This window comes from Rhinopithecus roxellana, chromosome 19 (genome assembly GCF_007565055.1).
Source record: "Rhinopithecus roxellana isolate Shanxi Qingling chromosome 19, ASM756505v1, whole genome shotgun sequence".
Classification (NCBI taxonomy): domain Eukaryota; kingdom Metazoa; phylum Chordata; class Mammalia; order Primates; family Cercopithecidae; genus Rhinopithecus; species Rhinopithecus roxellana.
Genome location: NC_044567.1, coordinates 53702611 through 53716546, shown reverse-complemented (window position 1 = coordinate 53716546; position 13936 = coordinate 53702611). Strand labels below are relative to the sequence as shown.

The window sequence follows — 13936 nt, the reverse complement described above, 5'->3', positions numbered from 1 at the left end:
AATCAATGTGTTACTGGGTGCCATACTTTAAAATGAGAGATTTCAAATGACTGACTTTTCCGGCCGGGCACCGTGGCTCACGCCTGTAATCCCAGCACTTTGGGAGGCCAAGGCAGGTAGGTCACCTGACGTCCGGAGTTCGAGATCAGCCTGGCCAACATTGCAAAACACCATCTCTACTAAAAATACAAAAATTAGCTGGGCATGGTGGTGGGCGCCTATAATCCCAGCTACTTGATTGGCTGAGGCAGGAGAATCACTTTGAACCCGGGAGGCGGAGGTTGCAGTGAGCCCACATCGCGCCATTGCATTCCAGCCTGGGCAATGAGAACAAAACTCTGTCTCAAAAAAAAAAAAAAAAAAATTATGGACTTTTCTTTAAAATCTGATTTGGCAGTGCTAGGTAGGTCCAGGAGTGCTAACACCTTGCCAGAGCTGGTACGCAGGTGATCAGGTGCTCTCTGGCTCACCCCCATCTGGCCAGATCACGGCCCCCAGCAACGTGGGGGGTTGCATCCCTCGCTGTGACACAGGGAGTGCCCTCAGTGTCTTACAGGCAGGGGTCTCTCGCAGGCACCTCTGGGTGTCCCTATGGCCCCTCCCAGGTGGGAGCTGAGGCTAGGTTGCAAAAAGGAAGGTGGGAGCAAGTAGGGGCTTCACAATAACACCCAAGGAAGCACACGCACCCCAGGGTCCCACCCCAGTGCTACCAGATGCTCCCACAGATGTGGTTCCAGTCAGGCGCAGTGCAGCTGCTACGGCTCCACCATCCCCAGGCTTTCCAGGCAGGTGGGCCTGGGAGTAGTTAAGCTTTGTCCCAGAACAGTGGGGGATGGGCCATCGTTAAAACCACAGCTCTGGCCCCAATATCCCACCCCCCAGGATATCCCAGCCCATGCCTCAGCAGAGCCCCCTGTGAATTCCAGCACTGTTTATTGAGCACACCACATCGGGGAGGGGCGGCAGTGGTTTCCACGGTCACCAAAGTAAGGCTTGTGCACTTGCTGAGCTTCCAGATGCGAGTTAGTAAGCTAAATTCAAAAGTAGAACGGGCATCTCCAAAGAGTACGATAAAAACATTTTGTATCAAACGTGATTAAAAAAATACAAAAGTTAAACCCACAGGCAAAGAGGAAAAGGACAATCCTGAGAGCTGCCCTGAAATGTGAGCCTCGAACCTCGTATCAATCCTGTAAGAAGGCAAACCCTGGGGAGGCCAGCACCCCTCGGGAGAGTGGGAGTGAACGGGGAGCCCACCTAGCTTCTATCTGGGCAAACCTTCATAGCGCCCCTGGCAGGATGTGTGCCCAGTCCCCCGATGGGCAGAGGCACTGCAGGGTGGACACACGAGGGCTGGGGGGCGGTGGCGGAGCCGAACCCTGCAACCAGGGCCAAGCGGGAAAGGCCCGGCCTCTCCAGCATTTCACAGCTTTGGTGGCTCCCAAGAGATGGTGGTTCCCACTTGCCCAGCCACAGCTGTGGCCAGGCAGCAGGGTCGGACCTGAGCCTGTGGTCACAGCAGACCGGCTACCACTCAGCTCCAGGCCCTTGTTTCCAATCCTCGGTGTCCAGGGGAGAAAGCTGGTCCCAGAGGCCCCAGGCCAGGGGTGGGAGAAGAGAAGGAAGGCCAGGCCAGGCCTCTGGGACCAGCTGTAGCCCTTCTGAGCTGGGGCCCAGCACTCAGCAGAAGCCAGGTGGGGACAGAGTGTGGAAGGGGCGTTACTGTACAGAGAGTAGGCAGGCAGGAGTTGCAGATGGTGGCAGCTGCTAGGACAGCATGGACTGCTGCACAGCCTTCTGCAGTGACTGCCGTGTCACCAGCAGGCGTACCACCTCCTCCGAGCGCTTGGTGAGCCGCTTCCGGGCCTGGTCGTGTGTGACCATGGTCATGTCCCAGCCGTTCACCTGGCCCAGGGAGAGAACACAGGCCCACCTCAGCTCCCTGCCCTCTGGGATCTGGAAGCAGAGGGCTTTGGAGGCCCGGGTCATTCAAGTAAGCCCCCAGCCTAACATCCCAGGCCAAGCACTGTGGCTGAGACACACACAGGAGAGAAAGCCAGCGTCCTCTGGGGCAATACCAGCATGGGTTCCCAATTGGCTATGGTGAGTTCCTCCCAGCTGGGAGGCTGGGGCAGGTCCCCAACCCCATGTGCTTCAGACCTGCTAGCCCAAACCTTGTTTTTCCTCCTTTGGGACACGTGTTACCTGCATGATCTTGTCTCCAATCTGCAGCCCAGCGATTTCAGCAGGGCCTCCTTCGGACACCCGTGTGACATAAATACCCTGGAAAGGGGTAGCCCAAGTCAAGCCCTGTGGTCCCCGGACTGGCCCCTTATCCACAGAGCGGAAGCCAGCATGGCACATTGTCAGCCGTCCCTCTGTCCCCACACCCAGCCTGTCCCAGCACACACGGTCAGTGAGGACTATTCCGAGAGAGCCGGGGCAGAGTGTCACTGCCCTGCTGTGCGCCGGCCGTGCTCCCCTGGGCTTTGTCTGGGCAGCCCTTCCTCACCCCTACCCATCCTTATTCTCACTAGGTCCCTTCCAATGCCTTCTTAGAGAACATGGTTTGAGAGATGAGGTGTGCTCCTTCCATGGGGCCCAGGAAACAAAGACCCACCATCTCAGTCCCCTGTGCCCCATGGAGCGGTCCCAGGACCCCAGAACCCCCTCACCTTGTCCGTCTTGTCTTCGGAAAAGGGATTCTGGGAAGGATCCTGGTCGATTCCACCTCCAATGCTAAAACCCAGGATTAAGTTCTCACCTTGACGCAGCTTGTGAATTTCAACTCTTTGCTGGCAAAGAAGAAAAGCCAGTTGAGGGAAGTGGGTGGTTGGAGAATGAGGCTGGTGTGTGTCCCCAGCAGCCGCCTCAGAGCCATGCCAAGGGGGTGGGGCCCAGGCCCCTGCAGGAATCCAGCTGCTCACCAGCCTGGGAGGCTGAGGAGCTGGCACTCAGAACTTGGCCACATTGATCCACCCACACAGCCCTCTGTCCTCAACCTGTCCCCACTTCCCCTATTAGTCTTAGGCACTGGTCTTGGTCAACACGTGGTCAAAGCCCCTGCTGGCCCAAGAGTCCAGGTGCTATGGGTTTTGTGGGTGGGAAGCCCATCTCACAGGAGGTGCTCTGGAAAAACAGAGATCAAACTTCCATAGAAAGGAGAGGAAGGGCTTGCCCGGCCAAGGGGACCAGAGCACAGCACAGGCTTCAAGGTGCTGTGGATACATGTTTGTGAGACTGGAGTGTCCAGTGCAGGACACAGAACTGGGAGGCAAGATGAGGCTGAAAGTGTAAGGCTGGGGCCAGATCCCGTCCTGAAGGGGAGTAGGGGTGTCTCCCTAAGCCCCGGGCCCTGCTCTTGTGCAGAAACAAGAGTGTTCTGGGGCGCTCCCACCATGCTCTGGGTTTATGGTCCCCAACTGTGCCAAGTTCCTTTCAAAGCCCTTGGCAAGCACTGTCCAGTAAGCAGATGCTGGGAGCCAGACCAGATCACTCCCAAGGTCGAGTTTTAACAGGAAGGAGAAAAGAAGCAAAAGATGACAATCCAGACTAGACCTAAAGAAGTTTCCCAAAGCGGGGATTATTTGCATCAGGCTTTGACGGGGTGATGGGTAGCCTGACCTTGATCCTGAACCCACTGGAGTTCTCAGGAATGGAGTAGGGCAGGGCATGGTCAGGTTCGCTGCTAGAATGACCACTCAGGTAATCAGTAGAGGAACGGACATCTCACAAAAGCAGGATGCAGAGGCTAGGGGATATGGCAGGATGCAGAGGCTAGGGGATATGGCAGGATGCAGAGGCTAGGGGATATGGCAGGATGCAGAGGCTAGGGGATATGGCAGGATGCAGAGGCTAGGGGATATGGCAGGATGCAGAGGCTAGGGGATATGGCAGGATGCAGAGGCTAGGGGATATGGCAGGATGCAGAGGCTAGGGGATATGGCAGGATGCAGAGGCTAGGGGATATGGCAGGATGCAGAGGCTAGGGGATATGGCAGGATGCAGAGGCTAGGGGATATGGCAGGATGCAGAGGCTAGGGGATATGGCAGGATGCAGAGGCTAGGGGATATGGCAGGATGCAGAGGCTAGGGGATATGGCAGGATGCAGAGGCTAGGGGATATGGCAGGATGCAGAGGCTAGGGGATATGGCAGGATGCAGAGGCTAGGGGATATGGCAGGATGCAGAGGCTAGGGGATATGGCAGGATGCAGAGGCTAGGGGATATGGCAGGATGCAGAGGCTAGGGGATATGGCAGGATGCAGAGGCTAGGGGATATGGCAGGATGCAGAGGCTAGGGGATATGGCAGGATGCAGAGGCTAGGGGATATGGCAGGATGCAGAGGCTAGGGGATATGGCAGGATGCAGAGGCTAGGGGATATGGAGCTACCTGAAAATGGAGATCTACAGACTTAGGGACGACTCATGGAGGAGAGGAGTCAAGAAGAGCACCCAGCCACCTTGCCTGGCTGAACACACATTACTCAGATGAGGACCCAGGAGGAGGAGGAACAGGTTGGATTGGAGTGCCAGGAGCTGCGGGGCAGGTGTCCAGAAGGCAGATGGATCAACGGAGCCAGAGTTCAGAGGAATGGCCTAAATGGCTTTAACATTCTGAAAATTCTACATGGGAGAGGGTGGGGACTGGCGAGTGAGCCTGCCCAACCCCATCCCCAATCCAAGACTCAAGGGAGAGGCCAGACCATACACACCATGTTCAAGCACGTTCCTGGTGTTACTTGAATTGGGAGGCGTGGGCCTGCAATTTTGGGGAAGGCCCTGGGACCAGTTATGGCATGAGGGAGTGGGGCAGGAAGCATGAGACCCACTGCGCCTGGGTCCTCATGCCCCAAACTGAGCTCCTCCAGGCCTGCTTCGCTGGCATAGTCAGAAGAGTACAGGCCCTTGGGTTGGGAGACAGGGCTGTCACTGATTTGCTGGGTGAGGTCACGCAGAAGGTGGCTTGCTCTGGCTCCTCACCTGCCCCTGCCCCCACCCCCCTTCTAGCTAAAGAGTAAACTTGGTGCTCTCTCTCTGAGGCAGCTAGGGATCTAAAGAAGCCAGGCTGGGCCAGGCGCAGTGCCTCACACCTGTTATCCCAGCACTTTGGGAGGCTGAGGCGGGTGGATCACCTGAGGTCAGGAGTTCAAGACAAGCCTGGCCAACACAGTGAAACCCTGTCTCTACTAAACATACAAAAATTAGGTGGGCGTGCTGGTGCACGTCTGTAATCCCAGCTACTCAGGAGGCTGAGGCAGGAGAATCGCTTGAACCCAGGAGGCGGAGGTTGCAGTGAGCCGAGATCACGCCACCGTACTCCAGCCTGGGCAACAGAGCAAAACTGTCTCAAAAAAAAAAAAAAAAAAGTCAGGCTGGTGCAGGGAGGGTGAAGCTTAGGACAGCTGTCAGCTGGCCCAGCAATGTTTCCTCCTGGCCCAGGCCTGAGCTGGTGCTCTAAGCTCAGCCTCACATGTCGCCTTTATCAGTGGCTTCTCTGCCTCCACCCACCTGATTGCTGGAGCTTCTCCAGCACACCCATCTGAGATAACACACCCAGTCCCTAAGGCTCCAGGGCGGGGACTTGACCTACTGCCCATTGGGCAGGCATTTCTTCTCATCCTCTAAACACTGTCGGGAGGTAGACAGGAGACCTGAGTCTATCCTGAGGTCTTCTCTGGCTGAGCACTTCTTTCTAGGACTCCCCACCTCTGTCATAGGGTTGCTCTCCAGGCCCCGTCCCACCGTGACACCGGCGTCTGAGTCTAACGTCCCAGCCTCCCTCTGCCTACTCTAATACCACCCAGCACCTAAAACAAGCCAGAGGGCGGCCAGGGGCCTAGGCTAGCCCCCAGAGGGTCTACTCAGGACTCAAGTGCCAGGAGGGAGGCCTGGACTTTTCTGCCTTAAGGGCTGGAGAACCAAGAAAAGTTCGAAGACGCAACGCTCATCGCAGCTATAGGAGCGTCCACCCTGGACCAGGCGGCGAGTGGGTCGGAGGAGCAAGGCTGGACAGGAAGGGGGAAGGGGCTGCCACGGCAGGCTCGGGACAGCTCCTCCCCCAGATCTCCATTCGGGCGGCGGCGCAAGCTGCAGTGGAGGAAGCATTTCCTCATTCCAGAGGCTGCGACTCATGGACGTCGGGATCGGCGCCCGCCCCCCGCAGCTCCCCGGCTGGGGACACGGAGGCCCGGGAAGGGGGCGCTTTCCCAGGCTCCCGCAGCCGGGCCTTTCCCCGTGGCCTTCCCCGCCCCGCGCGCGCAGTCTGGGCTCCGTCCAGGGTCTCGGGAGGCTCTCGGGTCCCGGCCGTCCCTGTTACGTGGCTGGGGGAACTGCGGCCCGCTCCGGCAAAGCGGGGACCCGAGCCCTTGCCGCCGGTTCGCAGGAGCCCCCGGTTCGATGCTCTGTCAACCTGCTTGGGGTGTCCGTTTCCCGCTCTGCGAGGTGGGGTCAGGCCAAGACTAGGAGGAGCCAGCGCAAGCGCACTCACCACCACGGCGGTGACCGGCTGGCCCGGGATGTAGGACATCTCGACCCCACTCTGGTCGCCCAGCGCCGCTCCGAGAAGCCGGCAGCAGAGTCTCCGCGGCCGCGCCCTCGCTGCTTAACAAAGGCCGCCCCGCTCGGTCCGCCCCCTCATGAATAGTTAACAAACCTCCAGCCAATCACTGGCCGGAGCGCTACTCCGCTTTCCGAAGTCCCGGCGCGCGCGCAGAAAAGCAGGCAGAGGCCGGAGCCTGTCCGGGGCGCCCACGGCGCAGGCGCGCAGGGCGGGGCGGGATCTGGGCGCGTGCGCAGCCCGGGACCTCCCGGCAGCCTTCAGAGCAAGATGGCGCCGTGGGCATCTCTTCCCCTCCCCGTCTGAGGGAACGCTAAGTACTGTGTCCGGCGCCGTGTTCCAGGTAACTGGGCCAGCGTGGCCGGGGAACGCAGACGCGCCACCACCTCCTGGCCGGCTCGGACCCTCAATCTCCTCGGCGTTTTTGGAAGGTCCGAGGCCCAGGATTGGTGCCAGGTCTCGGAAGCTCCAGGGGGAGGGGGCGGCGTGAACCCAACTCACCGAGCTCCGGGCGCTACTTGTAACTTGGTTTTCTCCGCAGCTCCGCGTTGTTCCGCGAGAAAGCGAGAGGCCGAGCCCCGGCGGGTGCGATGGCCGCGGTGGTGGCCAAGCGGGAAGGGCCGCCGTTCATCAGCGAGGCGGCCGTGCGGGGCAACGCCGCCGTCCTGGATTATTGCCGGACCTCGGTGTCAGCGCTGTCGGGGGCCACGGCCGGCATCCTCGGCCTCACCGGCCTCTACGGCTTTATCTTCTACCTGCTCGCCTCTGTCCTGCTCTCCCTGCTCCTCATTCTCAAGGCGGGAAGGAGGTGGAACAAATATTTCAAATCACGGAGACCTCTCTTTACAGGAGGCCTCATCGGGGGCCTCTTCACCTACGTCCTGTTCTGGACGTTCCTCTACGGCATGGTGCACGTCTACTGAAATGGGGGCCCGGGGGACTTTTTTTAAAAAAAAAAAACAGATCGGGAGGACTGTGGCCAGCAATTAACACCGTGTAGACTTCCTTAGTTCTTAAGTGGTTGAATTCGCTGCTTGTTCTGTAACCTTATAAATAATTTATATCTGAAAACGGAGAGCCTGTAATATTCTTCAGATTAAATGAAGCGTGAGACACTTGGTATAGTTCTTTCCTGCCATAAAGCTTAGTCTGCCACTGATGCAAAATCGCCGAGATTTGACTCCTGGAGAGCAGGGACTGGGCCATAGCCTTGTGTTAAGTCCTTGCATTTACACATAGGCCATCCAGAAACAGACCCTAAGGGCCTATATAAGGCAATAACTTCTTATTAACATCCTAAGAAGCAGTAACAGTTAATATGTACTAAGACCTCCCTGGGCCGGGCGCGGTGGCTCGTGTCTGTAATCCCAGCATTTTGGGAGGCCGAGGTGGGCGGATAACCTGAGGTCAGGAGTTCAAGACCAGCCTGGCCAACATGGCAAAACTCCGTGTCTACTGAAAATACAAATATTAGCCGGGTGTGGTGGCGCGCACCTGCAATGCCAGGTACTGGAGAGGCCGAGGCAGGAGAATCGCTTGAACCCTAGAGGCAAAAGTTGCAGTGAGCCAAGATTGCACCACCGCATTCCAGCCTGGGTGATGGAGCGAGACTCTGTCCGTCTCTCATGAAAAAAAACAGTTCCCTGTATGCTGGCACCGATCCTCATTTAATTTTAGCAATAACCTTACAGGGTAGATGTTATTGTTAGCTCCCTGGTAAGGAACCTGAGGCTCAGAGAGGTTAAATACTTCTGCCAGAGGAGATACAGCTAGGAAGAGACAGAGCCAGGATTCAAACGCAGGTCTCTTAATTTGCTTTTGATAGGCTGGGTATACCTTTCCCAGGCCAGCGTTCCCTCCCACTAACCACTATTTCCAGGTATAAATGGTGTCATTTTAGTTTCGTTTCATTTAGTGACAGTCTTTTCCATAAGAAAAAATAAAGTCAAGATTATATATATTATATATATATATATATATATACAGGTGCCCGCCACCACGCGCAGCTAATGTTTTGTATTTTTAGTAGAGATGAGGTTTCACCGTGTTAGCCAGGATGGTCTCGATCTCCTGACCTCGTGATCCACCTACCTCGGCCTCCGGAAGTGCTGAGATTACAGGAGTGAGCCACCGCGCCCGGCCAGTCAAGCTGTATTTTTTAGAATATGTCTAGGGAAGATTAAATATTGTTTGGACATTTAGGCCAGGCACAGTGGCTCACGCCTATAATCCCAGCACTTTGGGAGGCTGAGGCGGGCGGATCACCCAAGGTCAGGAGTTTGAGACAAGCCTGGCCAACGTGGTGAAACCCCATCCCTACTAAAAATAAGATGCAAAAATTAGTCAGGCGTGGCGGTGGGCACCTGTAATCCCAGCTACTTGGGAGGCTGAGGCAGGAGAATCACTTGAGCCCAGAAGGCAGTGAGCCAAGATCGTGCCACTGCACTCCAGTCTGGGTGACAGTAAGATTCCATCTCAAAAAAAAAATTGTGTGGACATTTAAACTGAACTTTGGGTTGGTTTAGGGTGTAAACACCTCCATGTGTTAATCCCTGATCCTTTCTTGTCAAGTGGGTTATCTTGAAACGCATTTGTGGCCGGGCGCCTGTAATCCCAGCCCTTTGGGAGGCTAAGGTGGGTGGATCACCTGAGGTGGGAAGTTCGAGACCAACCTGACCAATATGGAGAAACCCCGTCTCTACCAAAAATACAAAAGTAGCCGGGCGTGGTGGCATATGCCTGTAATCCCAGCTACTAGGGAGGCTGAGGCAGGAGAACTGCTTGAACCTGGGAGGCGGAGGTTTCAGTGAGCCGAGATGGCGCCATTGCACTCCAGCCTGGGCAACAAGAGCGAAACTCCATCTCAAAAATAAATAAATAAATAAAACACATGTGTTTATTTGAGAAATAAATATTGCAATAGAATTATAGTAGTTGCCTGAGTGCAGTGGCTCATGCTGTTATACCAGCACTTTGGGAGGCCAAGGCTTGAGCCCAGGAGATCAAGACCAGCCTGGGCAACATAGTGAGATTCCCATCTCTACAAAAAAACATTTAATTAGCCAGGTGTGGTGGCATGTGCCTGTAGTCCCAGCTACTCAGGAGGCTGAGGTGGGAGGATCAGGATCACCTGGGCCCAGGAGGTTGAGGCCACAGTGAGCCATGATTTGCCACTACACTCCAACCTGGTCAACAGCGAGACCCTGTCTAAAAAAAGAAATTACAGTAGTGAACATGATGGTGCTCACTGGATTTATAGTTAACTGGGGACACCAGCATCACCTAATTTCACAAATACTTAAATTATGGTTAAGTACTGTGAAGCGAGGACACAGCAAACCTAGCCCAAGTTGGGGGATGGAGGTCAAGGAAGTCTTCTGAGGAAATAACATTACATCTGAAACCCAAAGGTCGAATAACATAGCCAAGTAAAGTGTGGGGAAGGGGTTACCTTCAGGAAAGCGCATGTTTCCAGGCCATTGGGCAGGAAGGAATGTGACTGTATTTAGAGAGTGAGAGGAGAGGCCACAGGGTAGACCCAAACCATATCATGGAGGGCAGTAATGGGTACGGGGGCATGTACCTGCAGGATGCTGGAATGGGAAGATCAAGAGCACTTGAGCCCAGGAGGTTGAGGCTGCACTGAGCTCCCATTTGCCCTGGCCTTGATCCTCAGAGCAAATGGGGGAAGCCTTTGGAAATTTTTAGTCTGAAGTGATGTCATCACATTGGATTTTTTTTTTTTTTTTTTTTTTAATAATCTGTTTTAGTTTGGAAGGGGATCTGAGAGCTTGAATCCAAGACCCCTTCTGACAGATCATAGCCCATGGCCAGTCATGGAAATGGATCTGGGACCCAGACCTGTTCAATTCCGTTTCAGCTTCAGGACCACACGCACACGACGCCAAGGAGAAGCCGAGGCCATAGCGTTGCCTCCCTATCCCAGTGAGCCCGTTCTCCGCCCCCACTGAAGATCCTCAGTGGTTCGCCCACCTCAGTCCTCTCAGAACCTCCTCTGAGTGGGAAGGAAAGGTTCATTCCTGGTGTAAGAGAGAAGCAGAGGGAGTCCTCAGCCTGGTGGGAGAGGAGGAAGAAGGAAGAGGGATAAGTGAGCTGATGTACTTAATTTCTCTATTGTTGGGCAGTAAGTTTGAAATGTTCACTACTATAAAAAATTCTCCAATGAATGTCTGCATTTATATTGTCTTGAGAAATTTAGTAAGTTCCTACAGCAAAGATAAAAATTTGATTCCCAGTGATTTCAAGTTGTGTTAGATTACACTAATTGAATTAAAAGTACCAGTTTTATCAGTGCCTTCCTAGTCTATAATTTTAATAGTTGTTCATTTAAAGCATTTCCATAATTTGAATTTCTTTGCAAGATAATGAGGATATAATATATGGCTTACTAATTGTGTCTTGTGTCTGCCTCTTTTGATCTCGCCTTCCTACATTTTCCTTCAAAATACGGGTAAAAGGCCGGGTGCGGTGGCTCACACCTGGAATCCCAGCACTTTGGGAGGCTGAGGTGGGCAGATCACCTGAGGTCGGGAGTTCGAGATCAGCCTGACTAACATGGAGAGACCCCGTCTCTATTAAAAATGCAAAATTAGCTGGGCGTGGTTGTACATGCCTGTAATCCCAGCTACTCAGGAGGCTGAGGCAGGAGAATTGCTTGAACCCAGGAGGCAGAGGTTGCAGTGAGCCATTGCACTCCAGCCTTGGCAACAAGAGCAGAACTCCATCTCAAAAAAAAAAAAAAATTAGAATACGGGTAAAAATGGGCCGGGCACAGTGGCTCTTGCCTGTAATCCCAGCACTTTGGGAGGCCAAGGTGGGTGGATCACAGGGTCAGGAGTTTGAGAGACCAGCCTGACCAACATGATGAAACCCCGTCTCTATTAAAAATAAAAAATTAGCCAGGCCTGGTGGCACACACCTGTAATCCCAGCTACTCAGGAGGCTGAGGCAGGAGAATTGCTTGAACCCGGGAGGCAGAGGTTGCAGTGAGCCATTGCACTCCAGCCTTGGCAACAAGAGCAGAACTCCATCTCAAAAAAAAAAAAAAAAAAAATTAGAATACGGGTAAAAATGGGCCAGGCACGGTGGCTCTTGCCTGTAATCCCAGCACTTTGGGAGGCCAAGGTGGGTGGATCACAGGGTCAGGAGTTTGAGAGACCAGCCTGACCAACATAATGAAACCCCGTCTCTATTAAAAATAAAAAATTAGCCAGGCCTGGTGGCACACACCTGTAATCCCAGCTACTCAGGAGGCTGAGGCAGAAGAATCGCTTGAGCCTCGGAGGCGGAGGCTGCAGTGAGCCGAGATCGTGCCACTGCACTCCAGCCTGGGCTACAGAGCGAGATTCCATCTCAGAAAAAAAATATATATATATATATACACACACACAGGTAAACATGAAGCCATGAGGGGAAAAAAGTCAGACACATTTGAAATTGATACCATTTATTGTTTTATGACCAAATAAGAGTGTCAGAGAATACATATACTGGGCAGGTGCCAGAAAGTGTCTGCCATCTCCCCCACTCTCATTCTGTGTACTGGCCTAAGGGCAAACAGCTGACAGGAAGGTGGTGTCTTTAGGAGAGTTGGTTCTTGGATCCACTGGAGAGTATGCTCTGAGGGAAGTTGCGGCACTTGGAGAGGGGAGTGGGGCGGAACCAAATGGAGCCCTTCTCCAGACATGCACGATGCTGTTCCAAGTGAGGTAATCTAGGAGCTCTACAGGGCACTGCGGTCCTTAGCTGAGGTGCTCAAGGACTCTGGAAGGAAGTCATGTTCCCCATTTACAACCCGATCCCTAGTGCAGGAAGCCAGCCACAGAGACAGGAAGAACTGACAGCAGGGGGTGGGGAAAAAGCCAGCCACGATGGGTCTGTCCTGATGACCCCAGCATCAGACGTGGAGGTCACTTTGCTGTTTCATGGCTGGTCCCTGTGATGTGACATTGATAGCACCCAATGTACAGATTTCCCGTTGGGCAGCATCCTGGCATTCCCAAAGGCCTGGGATCGCTCGGTGCTAGACGGCTGGGTTTAGGATGGGGCCTGAACAGAAGCAGAGGCAATTCACGTGCTCCTGGAATATCAGAATGAAAGGAGCTCCAGAGGCTGGCACGCTTAGCTTCCCAGTGAGGCAACCAGTACCCAGGGAGAAGGGCTTTCCCAAGTCTGAAAGGAGCTCCGGTTCCTGCTTTACTTCTCCCCATTTAAAAGCCAGTTTCCATCAGATTCATGAGCCTCCCACTCTTACACCAAGATGATGCAGAAAAACGGTGGGAGCTGGGGGCTGCGCAAAAAGCAAGGAAACTGGAAGAGTGTGACACTGTCTGGAAGCTGTCATGGGATCTCTGGCTTTTCTGAGCACGGGGCCCTGATGGGCAGTCAGGAGGTCACTGGAAGGCTTGGCCGGCCTTGAAGAAACAATGAGGATAAGTCCTCTAAGGAAGCAAAGCGTAAAGGGGCAACTTCACACCTAAAGACAGTCAACTTGATTAAACAAAAGCCTCGCCAAACCTGGCTCCTGTCTGCCGCCTTCACCCAGGTTCTCCATTGCTCCTTCCTGTGTCAAAGCGTCTCTTCACACCTGCGCTTCCCTTACCTGGACTGCTTCACCCGTCACCTAGTTAGGTTGCTAGAACCTTTCAGATTTCAACTCACAGGTCGCTTCCCTGGGGAAACTTGATCTGGCTACTCCTCGTTGACCTCTCCGACACCCCATTCCGCCTGCAATGACAGGCGTGATCATTTGATAACGCCCATTAGACTGGACACCCTCACGGGCAGGGTCATGTCTGTGTTGCTCATCCTGTCTCAGCAGCGTCTGGTCCAACACCTGACACGTCACGGGGACGCCATAAACATTTCCTAGCTGAGGGAATGACTAACTGTAGGAAGACATTTTCTTTCTTCTTTTTTTTTTGGAGACAGAGTCTTGCTCTGTCGCCCAGGCTGGAGTGCAGTGGCACGATCTTGGCTCACTACAACCTCCGCCTCCCAGGTTCAAGCCATTCTCCTGCTCAGCCTCCCGAGTAGCTGAGACTACAGGTGCATGCCACCACACCCAGCTAATTTTTTGTATTTTAGTAGAGACAGGTTTTCACCATGTTGCCCAGGCTGTTCTCGAACTCCTGAACTCAGGCAGTCCACCCACCTCAATCGACCTCCCACAGTGCTAGGATTATAGGCGTGAGCCACCACGCCCGGCTAGGAAGACATTTTCGTTGCAATATGAAACAAATAGTACAACTATCCTCAGGTTCTGTGGCTTCTGCCAAGCTATTTCGAAGTCTGGTTAAAATCAGCAGCCATGACCCCTGCCTTTTTTGCTTCCTCCCAAACCTAAAAGTCACCAA

The 13936-nt window shown here is 54.1% G+C and overlaps 2 protein-coding genes across 3 annotated transcripts; one reads left to right on the top strand and one right to left on the bottom strand.

Annotated features, from left to right (window-relative positions):
• Positions 1-916: 916 nt before the first annotated feature.
• TAX1BP3 (Tax1 binding protein 3) lies at positions 917-6682 on the bottom strand. The gene is made up of 4 exons (XM_010382201.2): positions 6492-6682; positions 2676-2795; positions 2206-2283; positions 917-1905 (listed from the first exon to the last, which is right to left on the bottom strand). Exons 1-4 carry the CDS (start codon positions 6528-6530, stop codon positions 1768-1770), a joined length of 375 nt encoding a protein of 124 aa, XP_010380503.1. The 5' UTR covers positions 6531-6682; the 3' UTR covers positions 917-1767.
• A 49-nt stretch (positions 6683-6731) lies between these two features.
• EMC6 (ER membrane protein complex subunit 6) lies at positions 6732-7678 on the top strand. 2 transcript variants are annotated; one of them, XM_010382200.2, is made up of 2 exons: positions 6732-6903; positions 7102-7678. In XM_010382200.2, the coding sequence occupies exon 2, from the start codon at positions 7151-7153 to the stop codon at positions 7481-7483; it is 333 nt and encodes a 110-aa protein (XP_010380502.1). In that variant the 5' UTR covers positions 6732-6903; positions 7102-7150; the 3' UTR covers positions 7484-7678. The 2 variants fall into 2 exon arrangements, with proteins under 2 accessions (XP_010380502.1, XP_030778474.1); XM_030922614.1 differs by having other exon boundaries at positions 6732-6991.
• The last annotated feature ends 6258 nt before the right edge of the window (positions 7679-13936 follow it).

Bases quoted from the DNA above. Each gene is read 5' to 3' on its own strand.
- TAX1BP3 (XM_010382201.2), bottom strand. From the start codon at position 6,530: ATGTCCTACATCCCGGGCCAGCCGGTCACCGCCGTGGTG. The intron at 2,284-2,675 runs GTGAGGGGGTTC...ACCCCTTTCCAG, and splicing joins CCGAAGACAAGACGGACAAG to GGTATTTATGTCACACGGGT. The intron at 1,906-2,205 runs GTAACACGTGTC...TCCCTGGGCCAG, and splicing joins TTGGAGACAAGATCATGCAG to GTGAACGGCTGGGACATGAC.
- EMC6 (XM_010382200.2), top strand. From the start codon at position 7,151: ATGGCCGCGGTGGTGGCCAAGCGGGAAGGGCCGCCGTTCATCAGCGAG.